Source organism: Cnephaeus nilssonii (assembly GCF_951640355.1).
Source record: "Cnephaeus nilssonii genome assembly, chromosome: 5".
Lineage (NCBI taxonomy): Eukaryota > Metazoa > Chordata > Mammalia > Chiroptera > Vespertilionidae > Cnephaeus > Cnephaeus nilssonii.
The window spans coordinates 17,203,385-17,228,466 of record NC_137076.1 but is presented as its reverse complement, the minus strand read 5'-3'; the positions used below and the strand labels follow the sequence as shown (position 1 = coordinate 17,228,466).

The 25,082-nt window shown below is 42.3% G+C and overlaps 1 protein-coding gene across 2 annotated transcripts; it reads left to right on the top strand.

The window, feature by feature from the left end:
* Window positions 1-226: 226 nt before the first annotated feature.
* On the top strand, window positions 227-24,443 carry LPL (lipoprotein lipase; the record flags this gene model as incomplete). 2 transcript variants are annotated; one of them, XM_079772284.1, is made up of 10 exons in its annotated part: window positions 228-516; window positions 6,474-6,643; window positions 10,467-10,646; window positions 12,193-12,304; window positions 13,050-13,283; window positions 14,605-14,847; window positions 16,875-16,995; window positions 17,718-17,900; window positions 19,738-19,842; window positions 22,523-24,443. In XM_079772284.1, coding segments are annotated over exons 1-10 (1,434 nt in total). In that variant the 5' UTR covers window positions 228-431. The 2 variants fall into 2 exon arrangements, with proteins under 2 accessions (XP_079628409.1, XP_079628410.1); XM_079772283.1 differs by lacking the exon at window positions 22,523-24,443 and having other exon boundaries at window positions 227-516; window positions 19,738-19,846.
* Window positions 24,444-25,082: the final 639 nt, after the last annotated feature.

Genomic DNA, 25,082 nt, shown 5'->3' with positions numbered 1-25,082 from the left:
GCTTGGTGCTTGGGCAGGGGGCCCCCGGAGAGCCAGATCCCTTAGGAAAAGCGAAGAGGGAATTCACAAATCCCTCCTGCTCTTTCACCCTCTTCTCGCTGGCAGGCTTGATCTTCCTCACAGTTTGCTCAAACATTTGGAAGTGAATTTAAGGCCCTCCCCCCCAACTTATGATTTTATAGCCAATAGGTGCTGAGGTTTATTTGCATATTTCCAGTCACTTAAGCAGCCGTGGAGTGGAAACAGTGTCAGACTCGATTCCTCTTCCTCCGAGGAAACCTGCCCCTTCTAGCTGCCTGGCTCTCCCCTTTCAAAGGCGACTGGACCCGCTCAGAACCCAAGCTCCAGCCTACTCCCGCCTCGGGCTCCGGGTCCATCCGTCCGTCCTCTCCCGACCGTGCCCGGTAGTTCCTGCGGAGGAACAAACTCAGATGGAGAGCAAAGCGCTGCTCCTGGTGGCTCTGGGCGTCTGGCTCCAGAGTCTGACCGCCGCCCGCGGAGGGGTGGCCGCCGCCAGTAAGTTTTGCGCGCAGACTCCCCTCCACCTGCAGGCTCGGCTCGGGGGCCGCCTCCACGCTCGGGAGGATGGGGAGGAGGAGGGCGGATGGGGATGCGGATGCGCACCGAGGACTTTCTCAGCCCGAGCGCTGCTCGGAGAAGTCACCGGGGCGGGATCCGGGAGAGGCTGGCAGGGAGTTCTCCCTCCGATCTGGCCGGGGCAGCTCGCAGTTCCCGCCCTCCCGGTTCCCGCGCGGTCCCCTGCGCTCCCGCTGGGGCCGGATCCCGGGCGCCCGGCACCGCCGGGAAGGACCGGGAGTGTGAGCGGCGGGACGACGGAGGCGGGAGGAAGGGCTCAGATGGCGGTGACCAGCAGTCACATCCCCGCTCGGGAGGCGGGGGCCCTGGAGTGGAAGGCGCGCGGGCCAAGGTGACCCCGGCGTGGCCTCGGCTGCGGCTCGGCCCCCGCCTGTGGGAGCGCGGGCAGAAGGTGGCCCCTTTGGAGAAGCCGGCCCAAGGCGGGGGGAATGGTTTTCTGCATCCTAGGAGCACAGGGCACTCTCTCTCTGCGTCGGGGTGGGCGTGGGGGACCGGAGATGCGAGGCGCGGAGGACTGGGGGCGCCGCATCTTGCTTTCCCCAGGGCGCAGGGAACCCCTCCAGCTGCGGCTCTGGTGCGCTTGGCTTTTCAGAGCGCCCAACAGATCTAGAGAAGGGGTGATTCCCCTGAAAGCGTGGACTTGGGGCTTGCCAGGTTTCCATTGGTTATCCTGACTGTCGTCTCAGCTGAGCCCCACTTTTGGCGCCGCCGGGAGGCGGCCGCGGTTGAACCCTAGTCGCTGCCCCGGAGCTTAAGGCGCTGGAGGCCAGATGCGAGTTGCTTTCTTGCGGCGCAGCCGGGGCGGGGGTGGGAGGAACCCGCGCTCAGCCGGAGACCTGCCCACAATAGAGGCAGCCTGCTTAACTTGAACCTTCCTTCAGCTCTCAGAAAACAGCAAGTAAAAACGATGGGCTGTTTGGTCGTGTTGAAGTCAACACAGAACTTGCTGCTGTGCTTTTTCTTAAATGATAAAATACAGAGAGAAAAAAAAAAAGCAACCGAAGCAAGTCATAAAAGGAGGCAGCGTCTTCTTTTCTCCTCGCTGGTGGAATGGAAGCGCTGGTGGCGCTGCTTGGATGTCCTCTCAGGTGGCCCGTGCGCAGTGGTTTGATAGTCGAGTTTGTCCTGACTTTTGTGGGAGTTTGTTTCAGTACTGAACTGTGTGAAAGAACATGTTTGTTAGGTTGAAAACAGTGTCGATTCCACTAAAGCTGAACATCTCGTGTGGTGACACGTTCCCCTTGAGTGGTTGCCACTATTCAGGAAGATGGTAGGAACAAGATCCACATTCTCATGTTAGAAAGTACACCATCGAGTAGTGTTACTTCTACCACAAAACAAACACAGATATGTGTCCTCCAGAGAGTAAGTTTTTTAAAAAAATATATATTTTATTGATTTTTTATAGAGAGGAAGGGAGAAGGATAGAGAGTTAGATAGAGAGAGCTGATGAGATCGATCAGCTGCCTCCTGCACACCTCCTACTGGGGGTGTGCCCGCAACCAAGGTGCATGCCCTTGACCAGGAATCGAACCTGGGACCCTTCAGTCCACAGTCCGATTCTCTATCCACTGAGGCAAACCAGTTAGGGCCAGAGGGTAAGTTCTTGCTAGGCTTTCTGAGAGGTTCAGGACCCTAAATTCCTGGGCGAGTCAGTGTCACCTCTTGGGGTTTATCTTCCTCAGCTCTAAAAGAGGAGTTTGGGCCACACTCAAATGTTTCTTAGGCCCCTCTAATTCTTACTCTTTGATTTAAATGGACACTTAAGTGATGAAGGAATTAAGTTGGATTTTAACCAGCATGCTTTTTTACTGGCTGTAAATGCATGGAGGAGTCATCTTTAAGTAGACTTGAAATTAATCCCTCTCAGTCTCACCCCCACCCCCCACCCCCCTTCATATTAGGCTTCTTCTAGCGCAGCAACTTCCCCACCCCCTTTTCTCCTCCAAAGGAGTTCATCTGAGACAGTAAGAGTTTCAGAGAAGAAAGATACAGGTGTGAGGGGAAGGTAAGCAGTACCTCCCCTGGGCTCTGAGTTTACCTACTCACCTCGAGTTCATTCTAAGAAGAAGACGAGGATAGGAGGCAAGGCCCTCAGTTTCCTTGTTCTTGGAGCCACCCGATCTCTGCGTGGCCTCATCAGGAAACTACAGTATAAGAACCAGAAGCATATGGGTCTGTGCTCAGTAGCCGAAGTCCCATTTGACTGGTCACAGTGAATTTCCAGGCGAACATCTGAATTAAACATGCTGGGGGATGACAGCAAAATAGCAGATACCACCTGCAATGGAGCTGAGCTCGGCACGGGGTTGATGGGTGAAGAGCTGTAGTGAAAGGTGGGAGCCAGGGGAAGAGTTACAAAGGAACATTTACACTTTCAGGCAGTGTATTTCTAGCTCAGGCCTCCTTTCTTGCTTTATTTCCGGAGGAGAAATTGGGCTATACAGTTCACTATCTCTATTTTAGATAACAATATTGATTTTCTCCCCCTCATAGAACTTTTAAAAAAAATTTTATTTTCATTAATTTAACTTATTTCTTGGCACTCTGCAGAAGCTGCCTGAGTCAATAATTGTGTCTATCAGTCTTAGAGAGCAGAGGAATGACTGATGAGGTCCTTTAGGAGAGGGAGATTGGGGGGGGAGGGGATAGAAAGTAGAAACTTCAAAGAGAGTTGCATTATAATTGAGCTCTTATACCTCAAGTCTTCTTATAAATGTCAATCAAATTCATCTGATAACTGTGAGATGCCTTTGGAATATCTTTACTGGGATGCTTCATGCTTTTCCTTTTCTAGCAACAAAAATGTATCTTCTCTAAATTTATCGTTAAAGTGCTTTGACTTCTCAACCTAATTTTATCTCTGTGAGTTATTATCCACATTAAGATAATTTTCTTGTCTTTATGCACACACTTAGATTTTTAGCTATCTATTGAGGAGTTTAGGAATAAAGATTACATAGTCATGAAATGCGTTAGCATGTACTTTGCTTGGCACCCCCACATTTCCCCTTAGTGCTTAATAAGGACATGTCTGATGGGGCCAGGTTGGCATGGTGGTGCTGATATGATAAGCTAAATTCAGGATAGAGGTTCTTATAAAGAAATACTCCTTAGGTACTCCCCTTTTTACTATTCTAGATGGCTTTAGTTTCCAAGGGGACCCGGTAAGAGATCCTTATCCCCTTCAAAGAATAAGTGCAGAGTGACTAATATTTCCATGTATGAAAACAGTAATTTCCTTAATAAAACGAAGCCGTATCAGTTCATCTGCCAGCCAGGCACACTCCCAATGTATAATGGACAACTGCACATATTGAAAGCTCGCAACCAGGATCCATCTTTCTCCCTATCTCTATGTGGCCCAAGTCAGTTCTGTGAGGGCTGATATGGGTTTGTAAAACACATTCGTCTTTAGGATGCCCAGACATCCTTGAGGGGGTCACAAACACCTATAGTATGAAAATTCCTATCAGAACATCAGAGAGAAGGTAAGACATCTATGATTTCATTTATAGCATTAAAAACATCACATAGCCTATAGAGTGGTAGTATTTTCCGGTCAAAGGCTTCATATGCTTTCTGTAACTTAAAATGAAAAATGCTTTCCTTGCAAAGTGAAATACAAGTCTCCAGATACAAATTTGCTTGAGAATGTATGAATTTCCTATTATTTTTCTTTGCAAGCTATGTACCCAACATGAGATCTTGGTTGTGGGGAATTGGAGCTCTCCATGAGCTATACAGATAATCTGATATAGGATCTATGGATTGAATAGATTCTGTGTGTGTGTGTGTGTGTGTGTGTGTGTGTGTGTGTGTGTGTGTAAACGTACAAAGCCAGCCTTAGTAATTACAAAGAATATTCTTAATCATTTCAAAATCACGAGCAACACCAGGACCACCATGTTGCATAATCTAGGAAAAATGGACTAAAAGCTAGTGCTGTCCTCTGGAGTTGTGCAAGGCACAGTCTTAAATATCAGTTTGGCAAATAGGTGGTGGGTGAGATCTATCTGCCAGGTTGTTCAGATTATTCCTGCTTTAAAAAGACTGCTAATTGAACACGTTAAAATAAGACTGGTAGAGAGGAGGCAAGAGTTATTTGATGTGGAGAGATGTGGGAGAGGGACACTAATTTAGTTTTAAATTTTCTCAAGTACTTTCTAACAATAAAAGAACTTCTTGCACATTGAATACAGAAGCAGATTAAAAATCTGCAATATGTTTTTCCTACTGTCAGATAAATAAGAAGGCCACCAGAGTGCTTCCTGGTTAGGAAGCAAAAGGAAGACCTATAGCTTCAAATAAGATGAAAAGTAGAGTGCATTCTTGATGGATGAGTGCATTCCAAGTGCAATTTTACTATATAAATGAAAAAAAGAGCTTTGAATATCAGTTTCTTATTTGAAGAAATTATCTGAGAATGTTTAGCTTCTAGAGATTGGTGTGTGTGTGTGAGATCACCTTGTTACATATAATGAATACTTAGCAAGAAGTAGCCACAATATTGTCTTAGGAATTTTGAAAAATAACTATGAAAGTTATTATGAAAAATAAAAAAGGAAAATGTTGGCCAGTCCTCAGATAAATCGATGATAATTTTGGTTTGAATGCTTATCTTTCCGCGTATGATATTCTTATTTTTATTTTTGGCCTCACTTTTGCAATGTTATTTAAAATGACAGATTTTCAGCTTTTGAGTTGAGAAAAGAATAAATGTAGATTAAGAAATTAGAAGTATTTCTAAATCTCAGTTATTTATCGCCTGAAAGTTTTAAATAGTGAAATCTGAAATCTGTAAGTTATTACCTTCTTAAAGTGAATAGGCAGGTTATTTTTCCCTTGACAAGAAATTACATATTTTCCCCTAACATAACTTCCCTTTGTGTTTGCTTTGTAAAACAGTCTGATTTTATCTGCCACAGCATTTACTTCAAGTGTTCACTGTGACGTGATGTGTACTGTTTACAAATACCCTGTGAAGATTTGTCAACATTCAGATTTATTGTCCAGAGAGAAATAGGCTGAAGTTCTCTTTCTCTCCTTACTCATTTTGGGATTAATTATGAAGAACCAAAGTGGATTCTCTCCAAAACCACATTTACAGTAGTTTTTTAAGCTTTGACCTTATGGAAGACTAAAGACATAAGTGGGAAAATAAATATTTGGGGAAAGGGTTAACAATGGCTCAGGTATTTATGAACAACCCACTAAATTACTTTAAAAAAATCTTGAACTGATGTGTCCTGCCACGGGGTTGGAACCCATTCCATGTCAAGGCTTCCTCAGGTCGCCAACTTTTCTTTTTGCTAATATTTAAAAGATTATGCTGGTGAAAAGGAAACAATCTTCCCGCAAAGTAGCCTTATTGTATACTATTGTGGGATCAGAGATATATGAAATACATGGAACTAGACAATGAGAGAGCCACGAGCTAATGTTCTCTAAGAGAATGAACTTTGAACTGGAACCCGGAGACCTGGGTTCTGGTCCCCCTTCTCTCTCCCACTATTATCAGCAGCATGACCTTGGCCAATTTATATTTTGAGAGAAGATTGAATTAACTAAGGAATTTCAAATAGCAGACACACACACACACACACACACACACACACCCTGACTGAAGGAGAGGATGGAAGATATAGGAGAGATCAATATTGTTTAATTCAGTTATTTGAAGACCATCTCTGTCAACTTTGATCACCACTGGAGAATCAGTCATTCTCTTGCAACCCACATTCATTTTTTAAAAACTTTAGAAACACAAATGGTTTTGGTACTGGCTGCTTGTGAACCTTAAACATAGCGACCATTTCATCGAGTAAAAAAACACAGTCCTCCAACGAACTGCATATCCAATTTTTCCTTTTCAGATAATATAGGAGGAAAAGATTTTACAGACATTGAAAGTAAATTTGCTCTAAGGACCCCTGAGGACACAGCTGAGGACACGTGCCACATCATTCCTGGAGTGACCGAATCTGTGGCTAACTGCCACTTCAACCACAGCAGCAAAACCTTTGTGGTGATCCACGGCTGGACGGTAAGAGGGGCTCTGTAGGAAGGAGGGGCCTGGGGTGGCCTTGTGTCCTGCCCATCCTGCCCTAGTTGTTGGGAACCCAGTGATGGGTCTCCACACCCCATACTTCTACTCGCTTCCCCATGCCTTTGCTTTAAACTTGAATAAAGGCAGTTCTGGCTCAGGCTGGGGATTATGGACTCTAAAGTCACAGGTTCCTGGGTACTTCCCCCAGACAGTGCTGCATTTTACCTTGGTACCTAGTTGGTGCCCTGGGACCAGCCTTCCTGTTAGGTGGAAAATGAGGCTTTGCTCAACTACAGAGCAGAATGTAGGTTATCATTTTTGGGAACCGGTGGAAACCTGGCGTGATCCTGATTTGTCCAGCACATCACCAAAGGTTCTTTCGTAAGGAAGACAGCCTGTGAGAGCAAGGAGAGGGCTGGACTGGAGTGAGGGGGTATTCGTTCCAGTCCTGGTTTTGCCGTTCTCCAGCTCTGTGATGTGGATCAAGCCACTTCTTGTCTCTGGGCCTCAGCTTATAAATCTGTAAAACAAAGAGGTTGGACTAGGCATCCTTCCACTTCCAACATTCTCCAATTATAAACTTTAGGGAGCTTTTCTAGAGATGAAAGAAGGCTAGCCAGGAAACTGTCATGCAAGATGACTAGAAAAAGTAAAAACTGCCGTTAAATTTACTTTTAAAAACATGAATAAACTAGTTCTCTCTAAATAGGCCAGATAGTCACTCTATGTGGTGCAGTTCTTAAGTACTTCAGTTGGTTTTTAATATTTTAAATCCCTAGTGAGCAGAGTTCATTGTTTATTAAAAAGGACTTAAATAAAGTGGATGGTTAAAGAGATAGCATCTTTCCATTATGTCAGAGCTTGCAAATATGGTAATAGGTACTAAATTATAATGATGGACATACTTCTAGTCCCAACTGTTATTGACAGTAAAGGACAATTGCTAAAAGTTAGGACTTTTTAAAAAACATGTATTTTTCTCAAGCTAAGATGACACAGCTAACCCAGCATCAGTAGATGGTACCAATTTCTATCACTGGTCCTACTGTTCACGAAGCCCATTTATATTCTTCTCATCACAGTCCTGACATTTTGAGACCATGGGCCCAGGGGCTTGGCCGCTGGCTGGGGGACTGGGTTTCACTGCATAGAGCTGGCTGGTCTGCACAATCCAGCCATGCTGGTTATGACCTCGGCTTATCTCAGCGAACTCCCTGGCTGGTGCAGGTGGACTCCCTGATGCAGGTGGCAAGGAGGGCTTCAGTTCAGTTGTGTGTCTGATAATAAAAAGTTTAAAAAATTGGTACTGGTTTAAGGAACCTCAGAAGAAGAACCAAGAAAAACCTTTCCAGACTGCAGAAGGTGGGTTCTCACTTGGATTTCATTGATCTGCTAATGAAAAAAAAATAGTTTTAAACATGCTAATGTCTCCTAATAGAAGGCAAGTTTGCTTAGCAATCTCTTTCTTAATACATAAGAAATATATATATTTTTAATAGGCAGTTAAGACAAGTACCAGTCACAGTAGGAGTAAGTTGGGTTACTTACTCTTTGACAGGCTGCCTCATTTGGAAACATCGATAGTAGAGAAAAACTTATAATAGGGCCCTAGTTCAAACAAGGTTTTCCTGCCTTGTCTGAAGTAGACTGCTCAGCGACCAAAGGCTGAGGACTGAGGGCAGCGAGGAGGTTCTGCAGCTTTGTCATGAGAAACCCAAAGAAATGCTTAGCGTGCTGTGTGCACAGGGCACATCTCAGAAGGCGGTTTAGACACAGCTGTGCTGGAGTTTTGCCACCTGCTTGGGTTTCACAGACCCGTGCTTTAGGCACAGGGTTCTCATTGGGATGTAGGAGGTCCTTACCCCTGGCTGAAAGGAGGAGTGATTAACATTGTTTTCTGAAGAAACGACATCCTCCTCTCTTATAAGACAGCTGCACAGGGTGGCCCCTAATCTCCAAAAGAGGAGAAAGGGGGCAGGACCAATTTCTCAGAGTTTTGGGCAAAGTGGGTGTTCTGGCTGGTTCCCTCGAACATCCAGGCTGCACCAGGACTTGGAGCATAGTCTCTGGGACATGGTCAAAGGAGATGTAATGGAGTTTCTAATGGGCTAACATCACTTTTGTACTTTCTCTTCTTTGTTCTCTCTTCATGCTTAACATAGCTCTAGAGTTGGGATTTTATCCCTGCAAGTAGATTGGGAATCAGAATGGTCCCGAGGAGAGATTGATGAGGTGGAGGGTAACCTTGAGATCACCTGAGTCCGACGCCTTTGTTCTGTAGGTGGCCGAGTAGACGGTGCCCACATTGTTCATAGCAGTAGTTAGTTAGTGGAAGAGCTGGGGTTGGAGCCAAGGTCTCATTCTCAGGCCTGCTTTTTAGTACCACAGAGCACAGCAATGGGGTAAAAATGGTGCAGTTTGTTAGTGTCAGGAGTGAGGCAAGCGACCATGTTTAGAGACCTTAGTCTAGAAAATAGACGAGACAAAATGAAAGTGTAAATATGAAAGAACCCACCCTATAAATCAAAATTCCAAATGAAGTCCCTTGGTTTGCAAATGTTTTTCTATTAGAATTACTCTTAGAAGATTAAAGGTTATACAGGTCTGCCCCGAAAAGCTGCCTTACCCATAGATTTCAGAATCTCCTTTGTTGAGTACATGGTGGCTAACCTTAAAGATATGATCTGCTCTCAGATCTTTTAAGGGTGGGTAGATTTGGGGATTTAAATCAGGTTGTTGCTGTGTACAAGTTTATGGCAGGGTGGTGTGCAATTTTCTAATCTGCAGTTTTTAAGTGTTTCAAAATGTGCATCCTTCCACAGGTGTCCAACATCTCCTTTCTGAAAACATAAATTAAAAATTTACATAAATAGAGTTAATTTGAGGACCCCATAATTCTTTTGACTTTGAATTTTGGGGCCTTTATTAACAAGAAGTAAAGAATTACAGTTGGCGGTCTGCTTACCTCCAAACAGGACCAATCTAATAATTAGGGAAATGTGACCGCTAAACCTCATTAATTTCTATGTTAATAATGGAGAATTTGAGAGACTTGTGAAAAAGTCTGAGCTGATGTTGATCATTTTCTTATGTATTAAGAAAGAGATTGCTAAGCAAACTTGCCTTCTATTAGGAGACATTAGCATGTTTAAAACTATTTTTTTCATTAGCAAATCAAATGTGTATGTGACTCTTTATAAGAAAAAAGTGGTCCTTTAGCCCCCAAAATAATTTTGTTCAGAAACATTTATTAGCCTAATTGCTAGTATTAAAACTGATTTTTCAAATACAGTTTGTAATTCTGCTGTAGAATTTAAACTTGTTCAGATTGATCTTTTCTTTTAATACTTTAAATTACTGATATTTTACTGAATTCATAAAACGTGCTTTTCTTTTCTTTTTTAAAAAGTATATTTTTATTGATTTCAGAGAGGAAGGGAAAGGGAGAGAGAGATAGAAACATCAATGATGAGAAAGAATCTTTGCTCAGCTGCCTCCTGCAGGCCCCACACTGGGGATCAAGCCTGCAACCTGGGCACGTGCCCTTGACTAGAATTGAACCCGGGACCTTTCACTCCACAGGCTGAGGCTTTATCCACTGAGCCAAATCAGCTAGGGCCATAAAACGCGCTTTTAAAATTGAAGGCGTGCTATGCCGCAGTCTGCCGTCCCTGAGCATTTGTGTGGTTTGATTCTTCTGTCTGAACCTATGGGCTTCCTTGTGGGTTTGTTTTCCCCCACTTAATGTGGGTGTAATTGGCTGACCTCTGTGACAGGTTGTAGGTGGGTATTCTTAGAAAGCTTGTATCATCCTCTTCAGGTGACGGGAATGTACGAAAGCTGGGTGCCCAAACTTGTGGCTGCCCTGTACAAGAGGGAGCCGGACTCCAACGTCATCGTGGTGGACTGGCTGTCGCGGGCCCAGCAGCACTACCCGGTGTCTGCGGGCTACACCAAGCTGGTGGGGAAGGATGTGGCCACGTTTATCGACTGGATGGTGGTAAGACTGGGGGAAGAAGCCGTGCGCCCAAAACAGATCTCTTGGCTAGAGCTGGACAAATGGCTGGTCTTTGTTCCTTTTCACTCAGTTATAGGTATTTTCTGGGGCAATTCAAATCTCAACACTAGATGGGCATTGGCATTATTATTATTATTTTTAAAATATATTTTATTGATTTTTACAGAGAGGAAGGGAGAGAGATAGAGAGTTAGAAACGTCGATGAGAAACATCGATGAGAGAGAAACATCAATCAGTTGCCTCCTGCACACCTCCTACTGGGGATGTGCCCGCAACCAAGGTACATGCCCTTGACCGGAATTGAACCTGGGACCTTTCAGTCCGCAGGCCAACGCTCTATCCACTGAGCCAAACCAGTTAGGGCGGGCATCGGCATTATTATTATTTTTAATCCCAAAGCAGCATTATGATAAGAATGATAAAACCATAAAGCCAAGACATAGTCCTGCCCTGCTCTGTCCCTTGATATTTTCATAGTGAATAGATTTGCTGAGACCAAGAACTAAGTGGGCAGAATAAAGAAAAGCTTGTTACTCCTGGGCCTAGGGAAGATGTCATGTTCGGGCCCTTCCCTCCCTATCAGTTGGCTGGCACAGGACATTTTATTCTGGCTTTGGCCTGTTGGGATGCTGATCTACTTGATGAAAATATTAATGGTACTTATTCCTTAGTATGGATTAGGGCTCCGGGCTTTTGTTGAGGGTTAAGGGAGTGAGGGAAGTGATCTAGGAAGAATGTGGCAGGGACAGTCTGTAGGATGTGAGGTGATCAGGGCCAGGAGTTTAACTTAGCTTCCAGTTTTACCCACACAACTCCGTGAGGCCATTCTCTAAAAAGTAGCTTTGAAAAGTTTCTTGTGATGGAAAGAACAGGGCCAAATTACTTAACTCAGATGCTTAGAGGTAAACAGTAAACTGTGTTTATTGGACTGACCACTGAAAAGTTGACATTGACTCTTTTGCTAACCAGGAGGGTGAACTTGGGCAAATCAGATCACCTCCCTGGACCTCAGACTTCTCATCTGTTGAATGAGGAGGCTGGGCCATATATATGTCTGTGGTCTCTTCCCCTGTAATATTTTCTGATTTTTAGTCATTGCTTGGCGGATCTTAAAGAATAAAGAGATGCAGGATATTTAGAGTAGGGAATAATGGGTTAAAGCTAAATTTGTATATTTGTGTGTGTATCTATATGTATTCATATGTGTATCATACAGATATACATATCTATATATAACTCTAAACATGCATATACATGCATACACATATTTTCAGATATATGGAAATCTCCATACATTTCAATTTCAGATGTATTGAAAAGCTTTCTAATTCAACTATGTTGTTAAGGAAAGAGAAAAACTCAACACCAGAGGGTATGTCTTTCTCATCTGTAACACAAAATTAAAATAAGTAGAATTAGTTTTCAGTATTGCCTATATTTTGAAAACAATATTTATATTCATTTTTCTTTTAGCTTTGATCTTTTGTAAAGAACTGTAAGAACCCTTTTTTTTTCTCTTTTCCAAAGGAGGAATTTAACTACCCTGTGGATAATGTCCATCTCTTGGGATACAGCCTGGGGGCCCACGCTGCTGGCATTGCAGGAAGTCTGACCAATAAGAAGGTCAACAGAATTACCGGTAAGAAAGCGGTGCCTTTCATCTTACAACAAAAGCGTTGAGATGCCTGTCGTTCTGAAAGAGAATGGGAATGTTTGTCAAAAGTGTTCTTCTGGGTATCCCAGCCACTGGATTATCTCATAGGAGCGCTCTTTTTTTCTGGTGAGATAGAACATAGGCCTTGCTCTCACGGGCAGACCATCCACTGGCAGAAGGGAAATAGAGCTGAGTTAAGCACAGAGAGCCCACGGTGTCCCTCCTCCCTTTGCCCCGGGCTTTGGGAGTGTGTTGCCCATATGCCACCCCTCATGTAAGTACTGGGAAAATGAAGGAAATCAAGTTATCCTGAGTGAAAATTACTAATTCATACTCACAAATATAAGAGAGCAGTAAAGCTTAAAATTCCCTATAAATTTTATTTTTGAAGGAGCTAAGTTTACTTTTCTGACTCTCAGTAATTTAAAGATCCTAATAAGAATCTATGAGGATCAACCACAGGACTTGTATACATGCATATTAGCATAACCAATGGACACGGACACTGGGGCGATGGGGGCTTTTCCTGGGAGGTGGGAGTGGCGGGGAGGGGTCGATTGGGGAAAAAGGAGACATATGTAATACTTTAAACAACAACAAAAAAGAATCTGTGGGGCTGCCAATTATATTTAAATAGCGAGCAATGGAATGCTAGGGTGATACTGATGGAGACTAAAAACAATAGGAATTTAAAAATCTTGAGGCCTTTTTCTTCCCCTCCCCCATCAAGGCCTAGATCCAGCCGGACCTAACTTTGAATACGCAGAAGCTCCAAGTCGCCTTTCTCCCGATGATGCGGATTTTGTAGACGTCTTACACACATTCACCAGAGGGTCACCTGGCCGAAGTATTGGAATCCAGAAACCAGTAGGGCATGTTGACATTTACCCGAATGGAGGCACTTTTCAACCAGGCTGTAACATTGGGGAAGCTATCCGTGTGATTGCAGAGAGAGGCCTCGGAGGTAAATCTGATTTAGAAGTTAATTTCACATAAGTTGTGTTCTTAACTCTTATCAAGCCGGTGTTCTACCATTCTCCAAAGTATGTCATTTTAATATACACTTTTAGCTGAGTTACGTTCCTGATGAAGTGTAGACTACACAGAATAACGCATTTGGAGGGACAAAAGACAAGCAAGGTGAGGTTTAGACAAGGAAGCTCCATTGCCTTTGATAATAGCAGCATAGCGTGTTGTCTGCCACATGTTGTCATACTTTGAATGCAGTTGTAGAACCAGTAGAGTTATTTTGAATTTTATGGAAAGTAAAGGGACATGTTAATTAGTCCACATTTCTTTTGTCATGTTTTAAAGAGATACACAAATCAGAAACAAATCACCATTCTCTAACAACAGATATTCCAAAATTCTAAGAAGAAAATATAATATTGGCTTAATACTTACATTAATAATTATGCTAGCTTGTGTTAAATATATTATTTGTCTTAAGGGAACTTTGTATACTTTGTGGACAATGGGATATACCTGTAGAGAATATGTTCAAGACTTTTGTGCACATTATAAAACTTACAGCATAATGTTACTATTTTCAATAATTATGAAAGTTTATGGTAAGAGATATACTCTTATGATATCAGTGATTATTTCTATAATTCATTTAATGTAAAAATCCTTAGTAGTAACAAAACCCTTGAATGTTACATGGCATCTATGACAAAATACTATTTATTTAATAATTATGCCCTTATGATGAGATTTCTAGAAGTATGTTTCTAGAAGCACTTGGGATTATTATATGCTTTAAATAAATATGAGATGGATATGATAAACTGGCTGAGATAAACTTCTACTTTGGATATCTCTTATAGTGTCCTAGACATGCAAATATAAGAGAGCAGTAAAGCCTAAAGTTCCCTATAAATTTGAAACTTTGACATTATTGGAGGTAGGTGAGAAGCTGCCACCAATAATAGCCTCTTAAATAAGATATACAATCAAAAAGTCATAGGACTAGATCCTGAGGCCATTTTATGCTTTAAAAAAAATCTTCACCTGAGGATATGTTTCTAAAGAGAGTAAGAGAGAGAGAGAGAGAGAGAGAGAGAGAGGTGTGAGAGAAACACTGATCTGTTGCCTTCTGTACACACCCTGACTGGTGATTGAACCTGCATCCTAGCTATGTGCCCTGGCCAGAATTGAACCCAAAGGTTCAATTTATACTTAAGGTCATTTTATACTTAAGACTGCACCTAAACATTCTAGACGAGGCACTCATTGAGGACTTCCACAGAGTTGAAATTTTCTTTGCTTCCCTTTTTCGCCAGATGTGGACCAGCTGGTAAAGTGCTCTCATGAGCGCTCCATTCATCTGTTCATTGACTCTCTGCTGAACGAGGAAAACCCCAGTAAGGCCTACCGGTGCAATTCAAAGGAAGCCTTTGAGAAAGGGCTCTGCCTGAGTTGCAGAAAGAACCGTTGCAACAACGTGGGCTATGAGATCAATAAGGTCAGAGCCAAGAGAAGCAGCAAAATGTACCTGAAGACTCGTTCTCAAATGCCTTACAAAGGTAAGCTCGAGACTGCTGTAAACAGCAAAATCCATTTGATCCCATTTTTTTTTGGTCATGCTCATTGCATCACACATACTGATGCTGTTCATTGCAACAGAGATGATAAAATGATGTTACTAAACACTGAGCCCAAATTGTGTTCGTTGGCAGAGAGGGAGTTGCATGGATCCACTTTACTGAAGCTCTGAATTCCTGTTGCCAGGAAGGTCCAGCGCACAGCCTGCCTGCCCTGTGCAGTAGCCCCGCTGGCCACCCTCCTCTGTAACCATGACCGTTAGCATGGGCCAGCCCATTAGTTCAAGATTCAGAGCTAATTTGAAACCATCCATCCAGAGTCAGCAAACTCACCACTTGCTTTTGTACATAAAATTTCCTTTTTTGTTGTTTGTTTTCTTTTCTTACAAAACCTTGTGTCGAGGACTGACTTCCAATAGGTCACCGTGAGGGAGCTGCTCTGCTATGTACAGAACCCTGACCCAGAAGCAGGTCGTCTACGAATGGTTTAGCACCAGGTTCCCCATGAATGTGCGTTGCGTGAAGGGTGAGGGTGTACATAAAGTTTTATTAGAACGAAGTCACATGCATTTGTTTCTGTGTTGACTAAGGCTGCTTTCCTGCCACCATAGTTGAGTAGTTGGGACAGAGACTGGATGGCCTACAAAGCCTAAAATATTTACCCCCTGGCCCTTTACAGAAAAAGTTGGCCAGCTCCTAAAGTTTGCTTTAAGTGAAGGCAAGAACCACCTGTATTTTAAAATGTAATTCCTGGGAGGGGAGAATATATTAAACCTCCTAAGGTATTTGCATTTCATTATGAATTTAGAGCAAGACCTACAGGAACTGAGGAGAGACAGGAGAGGGGATAATCAGGTACCTGGTCAGAAGGACTAACATCAGAAATTCTAGCTTATGTGCAGCCAATGGAAGTCCAAGGGAAGGAATGATATTAAAGAAAATAGATGTGACAGAGGCATCTGTTTGTGAGGTGGTTTGTAAAAATCTGCAGAGGTGCATTTGGTGGCCTGGAGGTTTGGAGCTTCTGTGATTTAAGGAAGCCTTTTAAGTCATGAGCAAACCTTTCGTTTCCCTGACTCTTCAGAATGAGGAAGCGTGTGTGAGGTGTAGAGGAGACCAGGCATTCTGCGTGGTGCCACTCAGTGCTCCACCAGTGTCTCTGGGGCACTCTGGCAGCCCCGACTTTTCCTGCTTCAGTCTGTGGTGATGCCTGCAAGGGCTCCATTTAACATCAGATTCTGTTTCTCTTCACCCTGTAGTAGCTTAGTCTGCTGCCTCTCCTAGCCCTTATTGTCTCCTCCATTCCATCTTCCCAGGGTTTTTGGTAGAGATGGGTAGAGCAGGGAGGAGATGTTCAAGTTCAAAGGCTGTCTCTAACGCAGGATGCTTTAGGAGCTGATAGTCTTTATGGCCTCACTGGTGATCCAACAAAACAAGTCTTATTGCGAGACTGCTATATACCTACTACTGTGCTAGACGATGGGGAAACAGAGCATGAACATGATCCTCTGACCTGGAAGAGCTTAAACTCAGGGTAGGGAGGTCAGTCATACCCACGAAGCATGAAGAAACATAGTCACATACAGTGACTCAGTAAAAATGCCAAATATGCCTGGTATAGAAACTTAGGGACATGTTAGCCAAGAAAGAGGTGGAGTGCATGGAGAAAGCTTCATGGGTAATTTGGCATCTTGATTTAATCTCTCAAGTACCCCATCAACGATGACTACTTTCTAGGACTGCTTGGCAATTCAGATATACCTGGATTTTTCCTCTCCACTGCAACCCCACTTTTCTGAAAGAGAGCGGAAGTCAAGGTTTGACTTTTCTAGTCGCGAACACTGTATAGACATGAAGAAATCTTTTTAAGCCACACTGATAGTCGTGTGTGAGCACTTCCTACTTGATCACTAGTGAAACCCCGTCTGTGGCTCTGAATTGCCTGCTTTTGGGGGCTGTGATGTTTCCATAAAGACTGATCAGCACTTGTTTCTATTTTCTCCCTGCAGTCTTCCATTACCAAGTAAAGATACATTTCTCTGGGACTGAGAGTGACACACAGACCAACCAGGCCTTCGAAATCTCTCTGTACGGCACCGTGGCCGAGAGTGAGAACATCCCCTTCACCCTGTGAGTAGCCGCATGCATGGCCTCCAGCACGTGGGTTTGCCACGGCCCTGCTACCTGCCAGAGCCATTAGTCTGAGGAGCAGAAGAGGAGTAAGACACCTAGAAAAAGAAATATTAAAGAGAATTTAAAAAAAATCTATATGCCATTATATACAGTGGTGCATATAATGGCATAGATTAGAAACAAAGTAAGTTTCCAACATTGAGGCCATGGTGAAGTGAATTGTGATTTAACAAATCAACAAAATCAACCTAGCCTCTAAAAACTATAATTATATAAAACTAGGTAAAACATGGCAAAAGTAGAAGGCAAAATATGTAGTGAACAAAGAAAGAATAGAGAATTTTATGTACACTGTGATTGTTACAAAACCAACACATGTTCACATATCAATACAAATTGGAAGGGAATATATAAAAATGAAAATAATGTCTCTGAATAATTGGCTAATGGATTTTTTTCTTTTAAAATTGTGTAAAATGGTTCATATTACTAGGATAAAAGTTGCAACTGATGAAAGGGATGGAGATATCTTTTGAAATACACTAAATGCCATTGACATTCATCTTGAATATTTTGTTGGACATTTTTTGCATTTTTAAAATACCCTCCCTCTCCTCCAACAATAAAGCTATTTGTATCTTGGGAGGAAGAAAAGGGGAAAAAAACACACACACACTTGATTCCCAGAACTAACCAAACATGTTGATTTTTGTATTCAGGCCTGAAATTTCCACCAATAAGACGTACTCCTTCCTCATTTACACGGAGGTGGACATCGGAGAACTGCTGATGTTGAAACTCAAATGGAATAGCGACTCATACTTCAGCTGGTCCGACTGGTGGAGCAGCCCGGGCTTTGCCATTGAGAAGATCAGAGTGAAAGCAGGAGAGACTCAAAAGAAGTAACTGCCTTTATTTTTCTCCACTCCCTTTAGACTCACTGTAATGCCATTACCTAGAGATAGTGTTTCTGGAGCCTTCAACACTCAGATGAAATTTAGTGAGCTTTGTCTTTAAGACGATATCAGCTAGTAAGTGAAATAAGTCAGTTAGGGGAAAATGAACGCCATATGATTTCACTTATATGTGGAATCTAAAAAACAAAATAAACAACAAAACAGAAACAGACTCATGGATACAGAGAACAAACTGATGGTTGATAGATGGGAGGGGGCTGGGGGGGGGCTAGGTAAAAAAGGGGAAAGGATGGAGAAGTACCAGTTGGCAGTTACAAAATGGTCATGGGGATGTAAAGTACAGCATAGGGAATATAGTAGATAATATTGTAATAACTATATATGGTGCCAGATGGGCACTAGACTTATTAGGGGGAATCATTTCATAAATTGTATAAATGTCTATTCATTATGCTATATACCTGAAACCAATACAATATTGCATGTCAACTGTAATTGGAAAAAAAAACACAAAACTATGTCAGCTAGATAATGACACCTATAATTTTGGGGGGAGTGTTCCTTAATTATCATACCAGGGAAGTAACAGTATTTCTGAATTTCATGAAAAGACAACATAAGCCCCGCATCGGTCACAGTTACGTGTGAGCGCTGAGGTGAGAAGTGGGGAATCTCAGTTTCTCATTTCTCACTGCTTCTTGCAAGCACAGAGCCGGTGTGGAAAGAACCTCGGAGATGTTACTTTCACATTCAAAGATTAGAACCAACCTCTGCAAGAAGGATGAGATGCCAAGATAATCTCACCCTGACTCCCCAGTCCCACCCTACACTTACCTATACAATGAATTGCATAGAGAGCCCCGTAGGATTGAAAACTTTTATACGAAATGTACAGGGGTGCTGCAACCGCAGTGCTAATATAATATTGTTAGTGAAAATATGACTTTAAAACTTAGGATTGATAAGTATTTCTCTTTGGTCATTTTCTTTTATAACCAATAATAATAATCCTATATCCTATATAATAAAAGGATAAAAGGGTAATATGCAAATTGACCCTAAAGGCGGAACGCCCGGTCCCTATGACATGCACTGACCACCAGGGGGCAGATGCTCAATGCAGAGGCTGCCCCCTAGTGGTCAGTGCGCTTCCACAGGGGGAGCGCCGCTCAGCCAGAAGCTGGCTCATGGCTGGCCAGTGCAGCGGTGGTGGTAGGAGCCTCTCCCACCGCTGCATCAGTGCTAAGGATGTCCGACTAATGGCCGTTAGTCGGACATCCCCTGAGGGCTCTGGGCTGCCAAAGGAATGGCTGGCAGGTGGACATCCCCCGAGGGGTCCCCAACTGGACAGGGTGCAGGCTGGGCCAAGGGAATCCCCCGCCGTACGAATTTCGTACACCGGGCCTCTAGTAATAATAATAATAATAATAAGAGGGCGTGGCTGGAGGAGCAGAGCATTCCGTTCTGTAGCAGGGCCAGTTGGAAGCTGGTTTGCGAATTCCCTAAGGCAGACACTCAGAGGCGGTGAAACTGATCTTGTACCATCCCTTGGTGAAAGCCTGGTGATTTTAAGGATGCTCCAGGGTGTTGTATGCCAGCTGCATTGATGAACTGACTTCATTGCTGAACAGTTGGTTAGGTCCTCAAATAACCCTCTGATTAGATGTCTTGCTGACCAGAATGGCCCGTGTGTAAACAGTTAATTATTGGAAATATAAAAAAATTAATCAGACCAGTCACGTGGGATTTAAACAGCCCTGGTTTCTGAACGGTCTTTTTCATTGTTCCAGATGGCATGTTCACGTCCCTTTTCCCCCCACAGGGTGATCTTCTGTTCCAGGGAGAAAGTGTCTCGTCTGCAGAAAGGAAAGACATCTGTGGTATTTGTGAAATGCCACGACAAGTCTCTGAATAAAAAGTCTGACTGGTGAGCATCATGGGCTAAAGCTCTCTGGGCATCCCTCACGTGGAACGCAGGCCTTCACTGATTCTTGTGATCAGAACCTTCCAGAGGTCTTCTTTAGCCCTGCCGTACACACATCAGACTGGTCCATTTGTTTTTTATCTGCCTCTTAAAATTTTTTTTTTTAAATTAATTTCAGAGAGGTAGGGAGCGAGAAATAGAAACATCAATGATGAGAGAGAAACATTGATCGGCTGGCTGCCTCCTGCACGCTCCACACTGGGGATTGAGCCTGCAACCTGGTATATGTCCTAGAAGTCGAACAGTGACCTCCTGGTTCATAGGTCGATGCTCAACCACTGAGCCACACTGACTGGGCTTTTCTGTCTCTGTTCTTTCTGCCAGCTCTGACCTTCATTCTTGGCACACTTTTTAGATTTTATTTTACTTCTTCAACAGCCACAAAATCTTCACTTTTTTTTTTGAAACCACTGGGTTCAGTGTTTTCCCTGTGCTGCGTCCCTGCTACCTTTATAACCCCGTGTGCAGAGCATACAGCACAAGTGAGTAGTCATGTGGCTGTGGATGCAGCTCCTCCCAGGAGAGCGAAACATCAGCTGCAGCCACATAGTCCTTCAACGATGCTCTCAGTGCCAGCCGACTCAGGGACAGAGAGCCAAAGGGGCAGCCACCAAGCATCCATCTCAAAACTCTAAAGATGGGGAGTTAATGGGGTTAGAGTGTAAGAGGCTGGTCTCCTTTCCACCTCAGAACAGCTCCCTGGCTCTTTCCTACCTGACCTTGAAGGCTAATCCACGTGGCAGCTGTCAGCTGAATCTTTCCAGAGCGTCAGTACTAAGTGGAGACTAAGCATGTGACCTTCCCCATCCCTTCCTGCATTCCTGCACTGTGCCACCTCCATTCCTCCACGCATTCCCCTGTCAGGCGCCAAGTGCTAATGCGAGAGGCAGGCAGGGAGAAAGAGGAGAAAGCTTAGATCGTGCCCTACAAGCCAGTGACACAAGAAGCAATGGGAAAGACTGGCCACAATGTTATCTGGAAAGAGAAAAAGCAATTGCTTTTGGGTTTGTCTTCCCCCAGTTACATTTGTAGACAAAAGTACAGAATAAGAATTGCCTAATCAGAAAAAACATATTAAAGACCTACATGGAATATCTGTATTATTTTTAATTTCTATTTTTAATGTAATGTATCCATGGATAATTATAGATTATGGGCAGATTAGGAAAAAGAGGCAAAATGAACATCACTGTGACTCTATCACCCAGGGACAACCCCCAATTAACATTTTAATATACAGGCAGATCTCGCTTTATTGTGCTTCCCAAATAATGCGTTTTTAATAAATTGAAGGTTTGTGGCAACCCTGCACCAAGCAAGTCTACCGATTCTATTTATCAACAGGCTCAGATGATGGTTAGCATTTTTAGCAATAAAGCATTTTTAAATAAGGTATGTGCATTGATTTTAGACATAATGCTATTGCACACTTAATAGACTGAGCAAGCATGTCAAACTCGTGGCCGGTGGGCCCTGTGGCCTGCCAGCCGTGAGTTTGACATGCTTGTTAAATTTTCTATGCACTGGGAAACCAAAATATTCACGTGACTCACTTTAATGTGACGCTCACTTTATTGCAGTGGCCTGGAACCAAACCCGCAATGTCTCTGAGATATGCCTGTTATATTTTCAGACTTTCTCTATGCATATACAGTACGTATGTATTTTAGATTATTTTACAAAAATGGAATCCAGTGGCAAGGTGAAGCCATCTGGATTACAAACATTAAAGTAAGACACTCAAGATAAATAGTTAGTGGCATAGAGACTGTTCTAATAACAGGTTCATTGCTCTGTTTTTCCTCATCACAAATTTGAGGCAATTTCACATTTGCTCTAACTCTTAGAAAGGGACTCCCATGTGAAGTTTTATACATGAATTTATGTCACATACAAACATACACAAACATACATGTACACACACACGTTCTCCCCAAAATACTCACAACTTTAAATCTATATGTCAATGTAAAAACAAATAAACCCCAAATTAGGAAATCGCTCCATCTGTTTATAAGGTATTTCTAGTCATATTATTTATAAGTTATAAGAATTTACCTGAGAAAGTCTAATGATACAGTCCTCATCCGATTATAGAATTACTGAGACAACACATACTTAGGCAGCATTTTTTTAATGCATCTGAACTTATCTAGGAGGTCATTATGAACCAGACTAGCAACCTTTTGCAGTTTCCTTCTGTGACTAAGTTAATCAATCAACAAAGCTTCTTTTTCTGATATAACTCTTTAGAAGTCTCATATCACAAGAAAAAAAACAAAACAAAACACAAAAAACCACCCACCCAAACCAGGCATTTCGTTTGGCAAGTTTAGAAGTAAGACATCTTCCTAAATTTCGAAACCACTGGGTTCAGTGTTCTGAGAATGAGAGTCTTTATTGGAACATGGCTGAGTAGATGATACGGTGCCTTTCCGCTCTAGGAAATGCAACCTTGCTCTGACCCATTTTCCACGTCTTCCCTGGTTTATTCTCGCTTTCGTTTTGACCTTTCAGTTGAAATCTTTTTCATCCTGAAGGTGGTGGGGGAGGGGAGAGGGTTGTAAAACACTAAACAGGTAATAAATCACCCTTCTCTCTCTCTCTCTTTTCTTTTTCTCAGAATCTGCAGAAGGAAGAACAGCACATGTATTCTGTGAAGAATGAAGTAACTTTTACAAGAGATGCCCAGAGCTTTGGGTGGTTAAAAGTGAAATTTCCTGAGTATTAATCCCAGCTATCCTTGTTAGTTATCTTAAGAGACAGTCTCAAATAATAAAAAGTGGCTAATTTAATTTGAGGAGTACAGTGGCCAAATAGCACACCTTGACACATTAAAAAACAAAACAAAAAACCCCCAGCAGATAGCAAAAGCACTGCATTTTGTCCTTTGAGAAAGGAATAAGAATTTTTTGGGCTTGTGGTAAAATAATAAACGTCTTTATGTAGTGATATTCGCCATAGCCTACAATTGATTAGAACCTCATATTTTAGTTGGAATTCTGCATTTTCGGGATCCATACATTCTCAGAGTTTACTCCAAGCCTGAGTAGAAAATAATTTTTTATGGCCTGAGTGCGACTTATTTCCTTACCCGTCAAACACCTGCCTTTTTTTGGAATGGCTGCCCTCTTGCCATTGGTTGCAGCCCAGGAGTTAACCAGGAACCAGTGACTGGAGGGAGGAGTGGAGAATGAAGTTGACTGAACCTTTAACACTTCCTGTGGTTGGTTGCATCATAACTGTTACAAATTAAAGGAGATATAAAATTTAGAACAATTAAGTCTTAAAAGGCTTTACAGTTTATTGCTTAATCTCTCCCCTCCTTTTCTTGCTTTGTCTCAAAGTTATATTTTAACAGTGTTCCCTGAGTAGGTGTTAAAATGAGCCTGTCGCACTTAGCTGACACACAATTTTCATTACGGAGAAGGAAAATGATCCCATAATTTTAGCATCAGATTTCCAAACTATATTCACCGATGTGAAGTTGTTTAATATCCAATGGTTTCTATTTGGCTTTAGGCTTATCTCGGCCCTGCTTCAGCCATACTTTGAGTAGGACTCTTTCTTCCCTGGCTTTGAGAAGAAAATGTGATCCAAGTCAAATTCTGCATCACTCAAACGTCTACACATTTTAGACCAGGACCACGCTTACTAACTAGAGAGATGGAAAAGTCACCGGGACATATTCATAAACAGTGCTTAAAACCATCGTGCGTGATGAAAAGAATCCTCAATGGCCACGGCCACATGAAATGTCATGAGAATTGTTTTTAACAACTAGTCAGGAGTGAGTGAGCAATTATTTATAAAATAGATCTCCTGCGTTCAGAATGCTTTTCTATCTATTAATATAAAATGAAGTCAAATATCTCAGAGGCTATTGCTGGGAATCTAAACTGTGAACACGTGCGGGCACTTGAACACATGCATACTCACATATGAAGCACCGTGTACGTTACTTATGCAGTGCGGCTCGGAAGGTGAATGATCAAAAGATGTATTGGGGTTTGTTGGCTTAGAAATGGTTCCGGAGTTCCATAACTCTGCCCTTCATCTGAAAATATGGTTGTACAGAGTAGGACGAATGTTGTGATTGATATCAGCCAGTTTGGCGTGAATTCTCTCTAAAAATAAATGTTGTGTGATTCGGGTTGGCATCCCCCTTTATTGTAATTCATTAATTTTCTGGATTTGAGTGCATAAACTTAAGAACATCTGAATCAAATCGGTGCATGGCCCTGGGAACTCTGGCTTCTGTGGACTTCACTATATATTATATATTAACAATGCTCTGGCTTTACGTGTTATTTATTAGCTGTAAATATATGTGTGTATGTGTAAAAGGGTTGTACATATGGGAAAGGTCGTCATGGCTATCTGCATTTATAGGTGTGCGGTGCTAACTTTGTACATGTCTTTATCGGTGACAGTCTCACTGAGCCAACCGACTCTGATGAAGAAATACAATAAAATGGGCTTTAAGAAAAACAACTTTACTTAACCATGTGAAATTTTAATAAAATTGACATTTTATTACAACACTAAGTCCTTATTTTGTATAATTTTAGTCCCCTAAAGTAGAAATTTATTCTTAGGGCAGATTCATTCAGTAAATTTTTACTGAGTAACCACTATACTTAGTAAAAAATATGGCTTCTAAAATAAGAGTGCACATTATGTACATTTTTTATATTGACATTTGTACAGGGCCATACTTAGAGACCCTTTATTTATTTATTTGTCAAACAAATCCACTGTGACCTATTTTTCCATGGCCCACAAGCTAAGAATTTTTTTAAAAAATAATTTTTTTTATTTTTCAATCACAGTTGACATACAATATTATATTAGTTTCAGGTGTATAACATAGTGATTAGACATTTATATAACTTATGAAGTGATCACCTTGATAATTCTAGTACCCATCTGACACCATACATAGTTATTATAATACTAATGGCCCAGTGCTCGAAATTCATGCACATTAAAAGGGAATTAATTAGAGGAAATATTTTAATATTGCTATTTGCCCTTTCTCTATTATAGAAGTGTCAGAGATGAAAGAAAATTAGTAAAATGTATATGAAAATCTTCCTCCTGTCAGAGTCTGGGGCACTCTGAGGGACCCAGAGTCAAGTCCCTGCCCACCCGTGTGCACCTCAAAATTGCGCGAGACCCAG